Here is a 14,192-nt window from a genome sequence, read left to right as displayed (position 1 = left end):
ATCACTCATGGAGGAACGGGCCATCAATGGGTATTTAAGAGCCCTTGGTGTAGTTTGGGTCTGCTTGGCAGGGTGGGCAAGGTACCCCATGGTGCCCAGCCACATGCAGTGGGACCAGGGATCAGGCAAGAAGGGGACACAATCACATCAGAGCTGAGAGCCGAGTGGGAGAAGAAAGAGTCAGTCCAGGAGAAAGTACTTCCGCTGGGTATCTCCACACGATATCCTCTGGGCCCATAGGGACAGGCCAAGGGGAATGGCTTGAACCTGCCCAAGGGGAGACTGAGATGAGCTCTTAGGCAGAAGCTCTTCCCTGTGAGGGTGCTGAGGCGCTGGCACAGGGTGCCCAGAGAAGCTGTGGCTGCCCCATCCCTGGCAGTGCTCAAGGCCAGGTTGGACACAGGGGCTTGGAGCAAGCTGCTCCTGTGGAAGGGGTCCCTGCCCGTGGCAGGGGTTGGAGCTGGAGGAGATTTAAGGTCTCTTCCAACACAAACTGCTCTGTGGTTCCATGATCTCTCCCCCAACTCACCACATAGACCAAGCGTTGTGCAGCCCTTCTCCTGCCCACAGCCACATGCCCCTCGAGACGCTGCTCACCATTCGTTCCAATATAATCTTTATTGGGGAGACTGATGGGGTTAGATCAAGGCCGGGTATAAAACATGATCATCATCACAACCAGCAGCGGGAGGCATTGGCAGAGCAACACGGAATCGGGATCGGCCCTGTTCTGCACTGGCAGCGAGTGGTACCCGGGGCTGCACCGGCGGCATCGCCCTGTCCCTCGGGGTGGGCGGGGGGGGGGTCAGTTCAGCCCCGCTCCCTGGGTGGCTGCTGGGCTTTGGCCAGTGCTGGGAGCTGACGCTGGGGGGGCTCTGCAGGGCCGCTCTGGCTCGCCCAGCCCCGCTGCCCCTGGTGCCGGGTCGCGGTGCTCGGCCCCGCAGGAGCACCCGTGAATTATGGCTTTTTCTTTAATTCTTTTTTGCTTTGTTGGCAGCAAATCTGCACCTCCAGGTGCTGGAGGCAGCAAGACTGTGCCCAGGGGCCTGCCGCCCTGCCAGCCCCCCCGCACAGGACACAGAGCAGAGGTGCTTCTCCGGGGAAGGGACCATGGGCAGGAGCCAGATCTCTGCCACCCCTGCCCAGCCAAATCCCCTCGCTGGAGCCAGCAACTTGGGGAACAAGACCCTGAGCCACCCCCCTGGGCCATCCCATGGGGCATCAGTGCAGAGGAGCAGAGAACAGCCACGGCTCAATGCCTTTGTGAGTGTGCAGTGGCCTGGGATGGGGCAGCTGGGGATGGATGGGGAAAAAACAAGAATCCTCCAAAACGAGGATAAAGTGGAGCTTTCCTCAAGGGCCTGTGGAGGAAATGGGCCGCGTGTCTGCTGGCAACCGAGGGGCCGGTGTGGCGCTTGGCGTGGCTACAACGACTCGGGTACGCGGCGGCTTGGCCGCTGAGATGAAAGCTTTGGCAAATAACTTACAGGGTGTGGGGGGAACAACACAGCAGGGACCTGTCCTCACCTCCTGTGCTGCGCAGGTGACCCAGCGAGGCACTGTGCACCTCCTCGTGTGGGGCAATGGGGAGGGTGCTGCTCTGGCTGGGACCCAGCGTCCACTCTCAGGAGCCACGGGGAGAGAGGAGGGAGAAGGCGGCTGGGGAAGGAGCACAGTGAGATGCTCGATGCACAGTGGGGACACTTGTCACAGGACCAGGGGAAATGGAGCCCCTGGATGCACTGGTAGATGTGCTCCCCATCCCAGTGTCCCTCTCCCCGGGCACCACTGGGGTGTGGGGGGCTGCTGCCAGGTCCCAGCATCCCCATTGCCCCCCACCAATGCTGGCAAGGATGCTGGTCCCACATCTTCAGCTATGGTGAGCATCAGAGCATCTGCTGGGCTGTGCCATCAGTAAAGAAGGGGCTGGGGCCCGGCCGCGGCACTGTGCTGTCCTCTCCCACCCCGCGGTGCGGGCAGGGGTGCGGGGCTCACATGATGGTGCAGGAAGACAGCGGGTTTCGGATGTGGCAGGTACAGGCAGCCCCGCAGTACTGGCGGAAGGTCTGGTAGCAGCTGCGGTCGGTGTCGCTGCTCCACTGGACGGGGTTGGCGGCCAGCGCCTCAGCCGGCAGTCTGTTGAGGATACTGGTGTTGACGGCCAGCGCCGCCAGCCCGTAGTCGGTGAAGAGGACGGTCTCCCGCTTGCAGGTGGGGCAAGAGATGAACTTGTACTTGGGGCAGGACTCGTAGAGGATCTGCAGGCACTCCTCACACACCGAGTGCAGGCAGGACAGGATGCGGGGCCGCTTGTTGGTGAAGTTGTACATGTGGCCACAGGTGGGGCACTCGAGGGGCTCGCAGGGCGTCGAGGGGTGCAGCACGTACTGGTTGACGATCACCTCGTCCGACGGCGGCTGCCGGTGGTAGCAGACCTCGGAGCTGCCCTTCCGCTGGCTCTGGTACGGGCGCTCTCGCCGCGGCAGGGGGGGAGTCCGGGGCAGCGGCAGGGGCCCGGGGGTGGCATCCAAGGCAGGGATGTCCCCGCACGCCTGGTTGACGATGATCTCGGACTCGGAGGGCCACGCGCGCTTGGCCACGAGGGGCGGCTCCCGGCGCGGGGCGGGCGCGTAGCGCGGCTGCGAGGCCTGCAGCTCCGAAAACTTCTCTGGGTGGATGATTTTCATTGCCTCCATCTTAATGATGACCTGTTGCCCTTTCAGACACGACATGAGTATCGTTTTCACATTACTGTCCACTGCTCTGGGGTCTCTGAGGGATGCCTGCATGAGGCTAAAACATGCCGGCAGCCTGATGAGCTTTCAATCTTGGTCTGGCTGCAGAACAGGAGCACAGGGAGCAGCCGCTGGCGCGGGAGAACATCCTGGGGATGAGTGGCAGTGCCGGCAGGCCCCGCACCCCTCTTCTCCGGCCAGCCCTGAGGGTGTGAGGCCGGGGTGGGCAGGGGCAAGCAGGGCTCACAGCAGCATCCTGCCTGCCCTGGAGGATGCTTTTGGGCAGGCGATCAAAGCACCAGCTCCCCACAGCGCCTCTCCGGGATGTTAATGTGACATTGGCCGTCACTCGGCAGCCCCCGCTTTGCCTCCACTGGCACTTCCCACGCTGGATCAGCTGCAGTTGTGAACACTAAATTTGGGTCCGTGGCACCGGGCGCTGCTCAGGGCAGGTGAATCGGGGGGGGGGGGGTCCTGCAGGAACCGGAGGCAGCCCCCGCCTCGCCCTGGCCCCCGCCTCTGCTGGGCCTTTAATTCCTGTTTACGTGCCGTGGGATCCTCGTGGTGCTGAAGAATGTGTTTGCAAATTCCTTTGCTCTGACTTCCCGGCTCTCCTGCTTGCCCTCAGCTGCAGGTCCCGTGGGGCAGGGGCTCTGGGAGCATCCCACGCTGGGGGGCAGCTCACCTGCACTGCTGCCTCTTCCCGTCCACCCCTGGCACCTCTGGGCCCAGCTCAGCTTCCTGCTTGCTGGAAATGAAAGGGAGAGGGGGTTGGATCCAAGGCTCTTCAGGGATCTGCCAGCTGCCAGTGCTCCCTCGGGACGCGTGCCCGCCTGCATCCCGGCAATTTGGCAATTGCTCCCTGCAGGTCCTGTCCATCCGCCCGCATGTTTGGGCTGGCGGAAGTGGGAGCAGGCAGGAATTTCCCCCCAGGCATCTCCTCGGAGGCCCTGAGTGCAGGGTCCGCGGTCCCCCCTCTGCCCTGGGGCCGGGAGGACGGTCACCCTGCACCCCACTGGCATGCAGGGCCCCTTCGGGAGGGGCTCCCCCCCAGACCTGCCTCTGCTCAGGGTTTTCTCTCACGTTTAGCCCCTCCTCTGCTCAGTGGATCTATTTTTACCTCCATCGCTTGCTCCTGATCTGTCCCTGCTATTATCCCTCCCTCCAGCTTCCTCTCCCCTTCCCAGCTCCCTGCCCTTGTCCCGGGGCTGCTGGAGAGGACAGGCCACGTTTGGGCGCAGGAGATGGGGGGCAGGCAGGCAGCCCGTGGCCATTTTCTGCCTCAGCAGCCCTGGCGACAGCCTGTCTCTCCTCCGAGAAGGGCGAAGGCGCTCGCTCTCCTCCATCACGCCACAAATCCTGTTAGAGGGATGCCTGCTCCCGCAGAGCCCTGCCAGGCCTGATGGAGGGGGCCCGAGGGGGCCATCTGTTTGCAGCAGCAGCCCTTGGGGATGGCAAGAGGCCATGGGGGAGTCAACCCTGGATGTCTGAGCACCATGGGGGGCTGGATCCCTGCCCGACCCCAGCGCGGGTGACCCCGGGGGCCATGCCCTGGCAGCACTCGGGTCTGCAAACATCCCTGTGGAGGGAGGCCTCGCGACCTGCGTCCCCCACACCTCGCACCCCACATCCCGCACCCCACGAGAGGCTCAAAACCCTCCCCCCCGCGCCCCGCTCTCTGCCCGCAGCTCTCACGCAGACACTCACCCGCAGCGCACCGACGATGGGCACGGTGATCCTTGCGCACAACCACTGCGCTTCCACACTCGCACTGTCACACCCCTTCATGCACAGCCCCGGTGCGGCCCCACAGCGTACCCCGCATCCCCATCACCCCTGCAGGGACGCGGCCCTTCCCAGCAGCCCAAACGATGCAGCACCCCCCGCGGCCCCGCGGTGCACACACATGTGCACACATGTGCAGCCCCGCACACCCGCACACGGCCTGAAGCCCGCGCCTGCGCGCCCGCGGGGTGATGCCCCCCGGGGCAGCCTCGGCCGAAAGCACCGGCGGCTGACAGTCGTTACCTGCATTGCCCCGCAGTGCTCCGGACGGGGGGTCCCGGGGCTGCCGTGCCCCCAGTTTAGCCTCCAGACCCGCGCTCCGTCCCCGGCAGAGGTTCAGAGGCCCAGGCAGCTAAAGGTTATCTGAAAGGCAGAGGGATGCAGGCGCTGCTCCCCGAGGATGCCCACGGGTCCCCACCGCCGCCGCTCCCCTCGGCCCGGCAGCCTCCTCCAGCGGCTTCCCGGGCGGCGCGGGGGGGTCCGGCACGGGGCACAAAGACAGCGCTGGCGGCGCCGGGCTCCCGCCGGCTCCGGATGCTGCGCGGGGACGCGCTGCGGGAGCGGGGCGGGAGGCGGCAGGTAGCGCCGGGGAGGTACCTCCCGCCCGGCCCGGGCGCCGCTCTCCCTTCCCCGGCTCCCGCCGCCTCCTCCAGGCGCGGGGCCGCCGCTCCGCTCGGGGCTGATGCAACACCGCTGCCGTCCGGGGACGGGGAGGGGGGGCTGCGGCTTGCGGACCCCGCTTTCCCCTCCGGCAGGTGCCGCCGGGCGAGCCGGCTCCGTCCGCGCTGTCCCCGGGGCTCGCGGGCACGGGCGCAGCCTGCGCGCTCCCGCTCCGCTGCCGCCGGCTCCCGCAGTGCCGCCGCAGTGGTGCAGCCGGCTCACATTTCCCTCGCTCAGCAGCGCCGGGCCCGCCGCCCCGCACCCGCTCCCCGCCCCGCACCCCCGCCCCGCACCCCCGCCCCGCTCCGCTCCCCCCCCGCACCCCCGGCCGGGCCCCGCGCGGGGTCCGCGGGGCCCGCAGTGACTCAGCAGCCGCCGCCGCCGCCGCTGGAAATGGCTCCGCGGTGTGGGCTGGGAGCGGGGGCCGATGGGCGCTGCTGCTCCGCTGGCGGCGGCGCGGGGTCAGCGCCAGGGAGCAGGGGGGAAAGGGCCCCCACCAACACCCCCAAAGCTTTTGGGGCCGGGGAAAGGCTGCAGCACGAGCGATGCCCCCACCCTCCCCCCCCACCCCAGCACCACTTTTTCTTGATGCCGAATCCCCCATGTCCCAAGGGACCCCTAAACCCGTATCTGGGCCTGAGCCTGACCCACAGCCACCCCTGTGGGAGCGGAGCAGAGGGGCTCCCCCTACACTGAGGTCAAAACCTGACCAAGCATCCCAATCCCTGCTGAGCTCCAGGGCGGGGGAGCCGGGCACAGGGTATTACAGGTACCTGGGGATGTGGTGGGCTCAGCACGGTGTGTGTGTGGGGTCACAGTGCCGCTGGGTCTCAGCAGTGCTCTCAGGTCCCTGCAGAGCACAGACAGGAGAGCACCCTACATTGCCGTGGGCTTCCTGGTTTGAGAACTTTCATTGTCACTGGCAGATATAAGCATAAAGGCTGGGACACCCCACACTGCACCCTGGGAGGGTGACTCCTGGTCTGTACTTCATAAAACCATAGAATCATGGAATGGTTTGCTGTGGAAAGGACCTTAAAGCTCCTCCAGCTCCAACCCCTGCCACGGGCAGGGACCCCTTCCACTGGAGCAGCTTGCTCCAAGCCCCTGTGTCCAACCTGGCCTTGAGCACTGCCAGGGATGGGGCAGCCACAGCTTCTCTGGGCACCCTGTGCCAGCGCCTCAGCACCCTCACAGGGAACAGCTTCTGCCTAAGAGCTCAGCTCAGTCTCCCCTCGGGCAGGTTCAAGCCATTCCCCTTGGCCTGTCCCTACAGGCCCTTGTCCCAAGCCCCTCTCCAGCTTTCCTGCAGCCCCTTTAGGCACTGGAGCTGCTCTCAGGTCTCCCCTTCAGGAGCCTTCTCTTCTCCAGGCTGCCCCAGCCCAGCTCTCTCAGCCTGGCTCCAGAGCAGAGCTGCTCCAGCCCTCGCAGCACCTTATGGCCTCCTCTGGACTTGCTCCTCTAATCTTGAGCACTCACACACCGGGACAAAAACTTGGGGCCAAGGTTGCCTTGCACAAGACTTAACCATTGGCACTTGACTTCAAGGACCCCATAAAGTCTAATAAAAACTCTAGGAAAAAAGAAGTTCCAGGCCTTGGCTTGGGCTGCAGATGCTGCACACATACCTGGACAGGTAGAGGAGAGGCCAAGAAGTGCTGCTGTGCTGGGAGGAGGAGTGCCCAATGTCACCATTGAGCACACGAAGCAGAGCCGAGCGAAGCCATTGGGGCACCACGAAGATCCCCAGTGTCTGGGCACAAACACTCTTGTTCAGCACAAAAGATGCCTGATATAATTTATGATTACTTTTAAATAGAGCTGTTGCCTAACTCAGGGCACAGCAGCACAAAGGCACCGGGCAGCTGGGTCAGCACAGGGATGCCTCTGAATTAATAACACAAAATGGCCTTTGCTCATTCACTTCCTGCAATTTCCTTTGCTCTGTGAGTTCAAGTATAATGTATTGGGTTTTCCTATCTTCACTCAGTTATCAGGGAAGTAAGCAAAACCTGACCCAGGGAGGATGGGGAGGATTAAGGGAATCCCTGGTTGACACTGTTAGGGTGTCAGACAGCAGCAGCCTCACACTGCTTTCGGCAGGTGAGCAGCTCAAAGCATTACACTTAGAGGGACTAGAGGCAAAGTCATTTCCAAATCCCTAATCCAGTAAGAGGAACTGGAAGATTAAAAATACAACTGCTAATCTTGTCAACAGGGAGGGTAGATTTCCAGGCAGAGGCAGCTGGGTGAAGCTGCAAGGTCCCCTGGGGGAGCAACATTCCAGGTTCAGGCCAGCCCAAGGATGGTTCCTTGCTGGGCTTGGTCATCTCTTCTAGGCCAGGCATCTGGTGAGGTTTTTTAGCATGGATGAGCCCTCCTGCAGCCCTGATCCAGCTCTGGGGCAGCAGCACAAGAGGGACATGATGCTGCTGGAGTGAGCCCAGAGGAGGCCACAGAGATGCTGTGAGGGCTGGAGCAGCTCTGCTCTGGAGCCAGGCTGAGAGAGCTGGGCTGGGGCAGCCTGGAGAAGAGAAGGCTCCTGAAGGGGAGACCTGAGAGCAGCTCCAGTGCCTAAAGGGGCTGCAGGAAAGCTGGAGAGGGGCTTGGGACAAGGGCCTGTAGGGACAGGCCAAGGGGAATGGCTTGAACCTGCCCGAGGGGAGACTGAGCTGAGCTCTTAGGCAGAAGCTCTTCCCTGTGAGGGTGCTGAGGCGCTGGCACAGGGTGCCCAGAGGAGCTGTGGCTGCCCCATCCCTGGCAGTGCTCAAGGCCAGGTTGGACACAGGGGCTTGGAGCAAGCTGCTCCAGTGGAAGGGGTCCCTGCGTGTGGCAGGGGTTGGAGCTGGAGGAGCTTTAAGGTCCCTTCAACACAAACTCTGTGATGCTGTGATTCTATAACATCTATGGCCAGTCTCTGCTGCAACTCCACTGAAATGATTGGTGACACCAGGAGATAATTTGACCCTAAATTTCTCCCTCATCTTCTGCATCAGCCATCATCAGTTCAGTCATTGAGCCCACTCAGGCCTTTACTGCCCCTCTGGATTTATAACGCCTGGGGAGCAGGACCCATTCTCACAGGATGTTTCCTTCCTCTCTTGGTGCTTCAGCACAACTGGCATCGCACTCTGCTGTCCATGCTTCTGGCAGCAGTACCTCGGTGGTGCTTTTGCAGTGACTCACAACGCCCCTAGTTACTGCTTGCTGCTCCCATTGCAGTTTGTTTGACCGGGTCCTGCACGCATCACCAGCTCTTTCCACAGTCCAGCCTGGTTCTTGCCACGCTCGTGTTTTGTGCTGGTGAATCACTCAGCACACAGAGAACTCACCCACCAAAAATATGAGCTCATCTTCAGCTTTTCCCAGAGCAGCTTCAACGGCAGGACCATAGCAGCCAGGCCCTGGCTCCTGTGACATCCCAGGGTGACCCAGCCCTGCAGAGATGGGGATGTGGTACCCACGCTCCACATCAAGTCTTTTCATCCTCAGTGCTCCATTGTTCCATGCTCCATCCCCTGGAGATTGTCGCTCCTTCCTGGAGCACCAGGAGAAGAGACCCCAAGTGCCAAGATTGCCACCCTCCCAAAGCTAAGACCCTCCAGGCCTGGCTGAGGTGGCATCACCCCGCACAAGAGCTCAGTGCAGACACCAGCGAGAGAGGAAAGCAGGGCAGTTCTCGCACCTCGTATCTCCAAGCAGTTCCACCAAACCCATTGCAGGAGCTGCCTGCAGCTCCAGGGAAGTGCAGCTCACCCAGGCAAAGCAAACACCACTTTGCAGGAAGGATGCTCTTTAACAGTCTGCCAAGAAACCAGCAGAATCAGTTGTTGCCAGCTGGTTGCTGGAGGATGCAACCAGCTGCTGCAGAGCTGGTTTCTCTGGTTGCTGTTTGAATCAGAAGTGTGTGGGTTGGTGGTGGTCAGGATCTGACCCTTGATGCTCCTGCAGTCAAGTCCCAGCACACTGATGGGGGTTCGGATGTGGTCGTTTCTAGGCTCGAAGGCCTCTACAGAGGTTCCTCCATGAAGAAAATGGTGCTCAGAAGATCTTCAAAAGTGTCTAAAGCCTGTGGCTCTTCCATGTGCTGCCACACGCAAACCTTGAGACTATGGGAGTTATGCTCCATGGCATGACAGACCTAATGCATGGTGGTCTGCCCAGCTTGAAGGTTACGGATGTTCCAAGAGCCCAAACACATGCCAAGGAGTATAATTATTATTCTTACTATTCACTCAATTTAGTGATTAATACTATGGCCACTGCAGGGAGCCCTTGGTGTGAAGTGGGTGCCTACCTTGCTGGTGCTGCCCCGAGGGCAGGGAGACAAGGAGAAGGAGGAGGGATGCACATGGGCTGTGGGAGATCAAGGCAGCAGGAGCAGAGAGACCATCTCCTCTCTCCTGGAATGTGGTGACCTTCATTCCCCTACCCACGAGCTTCCTGCCGGCAGACCTAGGGTTGCTCAGCTGTCAGAAGAGAGCACTCATGGAAAACACATTGGTCTCCATAGTTATCCCACGGGAGGAGAGCAAGGATGAGGATCAATAGCCACAAGCTGGGACATGGGAAATTCCAGCTATTTTTCTCTATAGCTGCATAAGGAAAAGCCTTTTCACTTTGAGGGTCAAACACTGGATGAGGTCTCAGAGAGGTTGTGGGATCTCCAACCTTAGAGATGTCCTGCATGAGGTCCAGAGCAATAGACTGGCCATGCTTTGGGCTGGGGGCTGGACTGCCCTATGGGAGTGGGACCAACTACAGTCCCTGCAGAGCAGGTGGGGTCCCCCACTCCGATCAGAGACCCCTTCTTCATCTGAGGGCTGCCTCTCCCCCTGCCCCATGTATGCACAGCCCCAGGGACTCCCAAGGCAAGGAGAGTTTCACGTCTTACTGCTGACCCCACAACACCAGTCCCACCAGAAACTGCCTCTTGAAACTGCCATACTACCAGGGGTTGATGGGGAGAGCTGGATCTCCCTGGTGGCTGCTGCCTCAGGCAGATGGCGACCACAAAGATCCAGAGCCACATTTCGGGGGTGCGAAGGTGCAAGGAAGATCCATGTCCTTTAGAGAACACCTTGTGCCCAAGCAAAACGGGACAGGGTGGCCCAGATATAGAAATGACAGCTCTGCAGAAACCTTCCCCCTTCCCACCCGGCTCATGCTGGGTTTAACAGAGCCCGAGGGATGCGAGGCTCAGTAGAAATCAGAGCATGCACCGGAGCTGGCACATGGCCTCTCTTCACAGCCCTTCTCCTCCAGGTTGGGTGGGCGCAGGGCTGGAGGAGCAGCTCTGGTGCTGGCTGGGCTGGGGCAGATGTAATCGTGATGACATTTAGCGTGTTCTTTGCTGGTTCCCTGTCAGAGCCGGCTACTGCCGGCGCTTGGAACCTGGCGCTGCTCTGGCCTGGATGCAGCAGCAAGGCACAAACTGGGTCAGGGAGGAGGAGGAGGCGCATCGGATGCATGGCCCTTTGAGACACCGGTCAGCACAGGACAAGGGGGTCCTGGCCAGGGTGCAGAGGTGCCCAAGCTGCTGCTCTGCCCCTGAGTGCTGCCTTGGCTGCTGCAGCAGCTCTGAAGCACAGGTTTGGTTTTACAGCAGCATTTCAGCTTTTCCAGGCTGCTGCCACCCCTGGTGCTGAGCACGGCCTCATCACGGGTGGTGGGATCCTGCTGTCCCACAGTGGCTGTCCCATGGCTCCCAGCAGGACCTGGGGGCAAAACATGCTCTCCTATCCCTGCTCCCAGCAGCCTGCAAGTCTCCCTGGGTCTCCTGCCAACCCTTCTGCTCAGCCTGGGCAACTGATGCTCTTATCCGGAGCACTGTGGCGGTGTACCTAGGTCTGTTACGTGACATTAGCCAGGAGAAGAGTTGTGAGGGCCCCCCTGCAGCCCTGATCCAGCTCTGGGGCAGCAGCACAAGAGGGACGTGGAGCTGCTGGAGTGAGCCCAGGGGAGGCCATGGAGCTGCTGCGAGGGCTGGAGCAGCTCTGCTCTGGAGCCAGGCTGAGAGAGCTGGGCTGGGGCAGCCTGGAGAAGAGAAGGCTCCTGAAGGGGAGACCTGAGAGCAGCTCCAGTGCCTAAAGGGGCTGCAGGAAACCTGGAGAGGGGCTTGGGACAAGGGCCTGTAGGGACAGGCCAAGGGGAATGGCTTGAACCTGCCCGAGGGGAGACTGAGCTGAGCTCTTAGGCAGAAGCTCTTCCCTGTGAGGGTGCTGAGGCGCTGGCACAGGGTGCCCAGAGGAGCTGTGGCTGCCCCATCCCTGGCAGTGCTCAAGGCCAGGTTGGACACAGGGGCTTGGAGCAAGCTGCTCCATTGGAAGGGGTCCCTGCGTGTGGCAGGGGCTGGAGCTGGAGGAGCTTTGAGATCGCTTCCAACCCAAACCACTCTGTGATTCTATGCGTTTGAGTGCTGACCCCAGGGTTTTGGTTTCCCTTCATGTCTGTAACCCTTCAGGGAGCTGTGTGGGTGATGGCTGGGAGCCACCCCCAGCACAGCTCCTGCTCCAGCTCAGCATCAGTTTCCTGCAGCTCAGCAGCTTCTGCACTCGCTGGGGCTCCTTTGGTGTGGTTTGAGCATGAGGACCTGAGAAATCTCCTGCTCTGCGCATGTGGTGGGGAGAGCTTCAGGAGGGGGAAGAGCAGCAGCCTGGGGACATTGGGATGGGCGGTTGCAGGGGGGAGGCACAGGAAAGCACAGGAGCTGGTGAACTGCCTGGCATCACTTTGGGTGGAAGCTGGAAGCCCTGCAGAGCCCTGGCCAGAGGGTCCACGGGAGAGGGCTGCATCCCTCAGGGTGCTGCACAGGCTGCTGGGGAGGTTTCCTCGTGCTGACAGCACCATCTGGCCTTGGGGCTTTCATTTCCCCTTTCCTCTCCCTGATTCCTGGTCAGTCAAGGGCCTGGCCAATATATTTGGCACTAGGACCTGTCCTGGGATGCTACAGGAGGGACTCATGGATTGTCCTTTTCCTCCATAGAGGAGCCCCTTCCCAGTGGCTGGAGGAGCACCAAAAGGGATCAAGGGGGTTGCTGCATCCCCGTGCTCCCATGCAGGCTGTGGGGAGGCAAGTGGTCACACTGGAGCCAGCTCCATTCATGGTGTAGCATGGGGTGAGGTCTTTCCATAGAATGGAAACAGGCATTCCATCCTGGAAGGGCATGCGGCATGCCCAGACTGCTGGGAATGCTGTTGGGATGCCACTGGGGACTGTGCTTTGTCACAAGGACAAGACAGGGGTAACCAGAGAGATTTGTACCTCTGTGAGCCATGTCCCTGTCTACTGGGGTCACATGCGGATTTGGGGGTGACAGGAAGCTGTTCAGGGTGCAGAGCACCTTTGCAGTCCTCCAGGATGCTCTGGAGCAGCTGTGGACCCATGGATGGGGAAGAAGGTGCAGTTGTGGGTGCAAGCTCAATGAAGGCTGTCCCCACAGCAAGGGAGAAGGGGTCTCTGGGGAGGCTCCCACTTTCCAGGGCTCACTCGGGCCCTGGCTTTCTGCAGGACCCTGACCCACACCGGGGTGCAGGGGCCAGCAGAAGCTCCTCACCAGCACAGGGGCTGCCTGCCCGGGGCTGCTGCGTGCCAGGCTGCGTGAGCCTGGTGCTCGCGTCCCTTGGCAGCACCACAGACACAGATTGGAGCAGACAGGCTGCTCCAGTGGGAAAGATCAAACCCCGGGAGCCCGCGGCTGCTGTCAGCCAGAGCTGGGGCGCTCGGGGCCATCCCGGCAGTGGCAGCCCCATTGCCCTGCCTGGTGTCACCTTGCTGGGGCGCTGCGTCCCCTCCGTGATGCAGTGCGGGGCTGATGGCAGAGAGCAGGCAGGAGCTGTCTGCCCCTGCTGACACTGCTGCAGTGACCATGCTGGGCCTGGCCATGGCTCTGGACCATGGTATAGGGAGAGGATATGGGGCTTTGCCTGCCCTGGATTTCAGGTCTGGGGGGATGCCCAAGCCACCGCCAGGTTGCAGGAATGAATGACTTTATTCCTCCTACTGGGCTCTGCTGTCGGGAACGCTCCATGACGCGGCAGCTCCCCAGGGGCTCAGGAGGGCACTGGGGAAGGTGTCCCCACAGCATGTCCCTGCTGGGGAGCGCTGCGGAAGCCCCTCTGCAGGGCTGCACATCAGCCCCAGCCTACGTCAGCAAGTGGAAACTTCAACCACACGAGCTGGTGGCTGTGGGAGGACGGCGGCTGTGGTTGCACGTGGGCCACGGCTTGCAGGAAGCCAGCTGGGAGCACCCATGTTCCCAGGGAGGGAGTAGGAGAGCACCCTCCGCGGCTGGGGCAGCACGGGCAGCACCCACCAGGTGATCTGAAGGAGCAGTGGCAGACGCCAGTGGCACAGGGCTGGTACCTCCAGAGCTGCAGGTTCAGGCACAGCCTCCTCATCCTGCTCCAGCCTCAGGGAGGTTTGAGGAGAGCCCTGGGATCCAGCGTGCACCCCAAACACCTCAATTTTGCACAACCTAGGAAGCTGTCACCCATCACCCCTGTGCCCATGCCCCACTGGCCTGGCGGCGCCCACCAGCACAGAGCAGAAGGGACGCGGGTGCGCAGAGCAGCTGGGGAGCAAGGAGAGGCCACGGCTAATTGGGATAATTGCTAAAGCAGGCAAGGGGCGAGCGGGAAGAGAGGCGGTGAACAAGGAACCGTTGTGTACCCGCGGGCCAGGCACGCGGCCCCGGCTCCAGCCGGCAGCAAGGGCCAAACAAACGGGGACTGTTTGCAGTGAAGGAGGACAAGCAGACGGCAGGACAGAAACCAGACCTCTGCTGGGAGAGAGCCGGAGCCAAGGGCTTAGCTGGGAGTGGGGCACTGGGCAGGGTCAGCAGGGGAGCATCCCCTCATGGCCGTGGCAAAGCCTTCACTGGGGCAGGACGGTGCCATCCCCTGTCCATCCATGGGGAGGATGGCAAATGCTGGGGATGCTCCATGCCTGGAGACGGGTGACATGCCTGGAGAGTGCTGTGGGCATCCTGGGGCTAGAAACTTTGTGTCATG

At 61.7% G+C, this 14,192-nt stretch overlaps 1 protein-coding gene across 3 annotated transcripts; it reads right to left on the bottom strand.

Annotated features, from left to right (window-relative positions):
* Positions 1-599: 599 nt before the first annotated feature.
* On the bottom strand, positions 600-5,416 carry RNF208 (ring finger protein 208). 3 transcript variants are annotated; one of them, XM_065695367.1, is made up of 3 exons: positions 5,118-5,416; positions 4,764-4,883; positions 600-3,483 (listed from the first exon to the last, which is right to left on the bottom strand). In XM_065695367.1, the coding sequence occupies exon 3, from the start codon at positions 2,787-2,789 to the stop codon at positions 1,992-1,994; it is 798 nt and encodes a 265-aa protein (XP_065551439.1). In that variant the 5' UTR covers positions 2,790-3,483; positions 4,764-4,883; positions 5,118-5,416; the 3' UTR covers positions 600-1,991. The 3 variants fall into 3 exon arrangements, with proteins under 3 accessions (XP_065551439.1, XP_065551438.1, XP_065551440.1); XM_065695366.1 differs by having other exon boundaries at positions 4,764-5,416; XM_065695368.1 differs by lacking the exons at positions 4,764-4,883; positions 5,118-5,416 and adding an exon at positions 4,443-4,511.
* Between the last annotated feature and the right edge of the window lie 8,776 nt (positions 5,417-14,192).

Source organism: Lathamus discolor, chromosome 15 (assembly GCF_037157495.1).
Source record: "Lathamus discolor isolate bLatDis1 chromosome 15, bLatDis1.hap1, whole genome shotgun sequence".
NCBI lineage: Eukaryota > Metazoa > Chordata > Aves > Psittaciformes > Psittacidae > Lathamus > Lathamus discolor.
The sequence above is the reverse complement of the archived record's forward strand: the minus strand, read 5'-3'. Positions and strand labels throughout refer to the sequence as shown.

Coding starts and splice junctions, on each gene's coding strand:
- RNF208 (XM_065695366.1), bottom strand. CDS start 2,789: ATGCAGGCATCCCTCAGAGACCCCAGAGCAGTGGACAGTAATGTGAAA.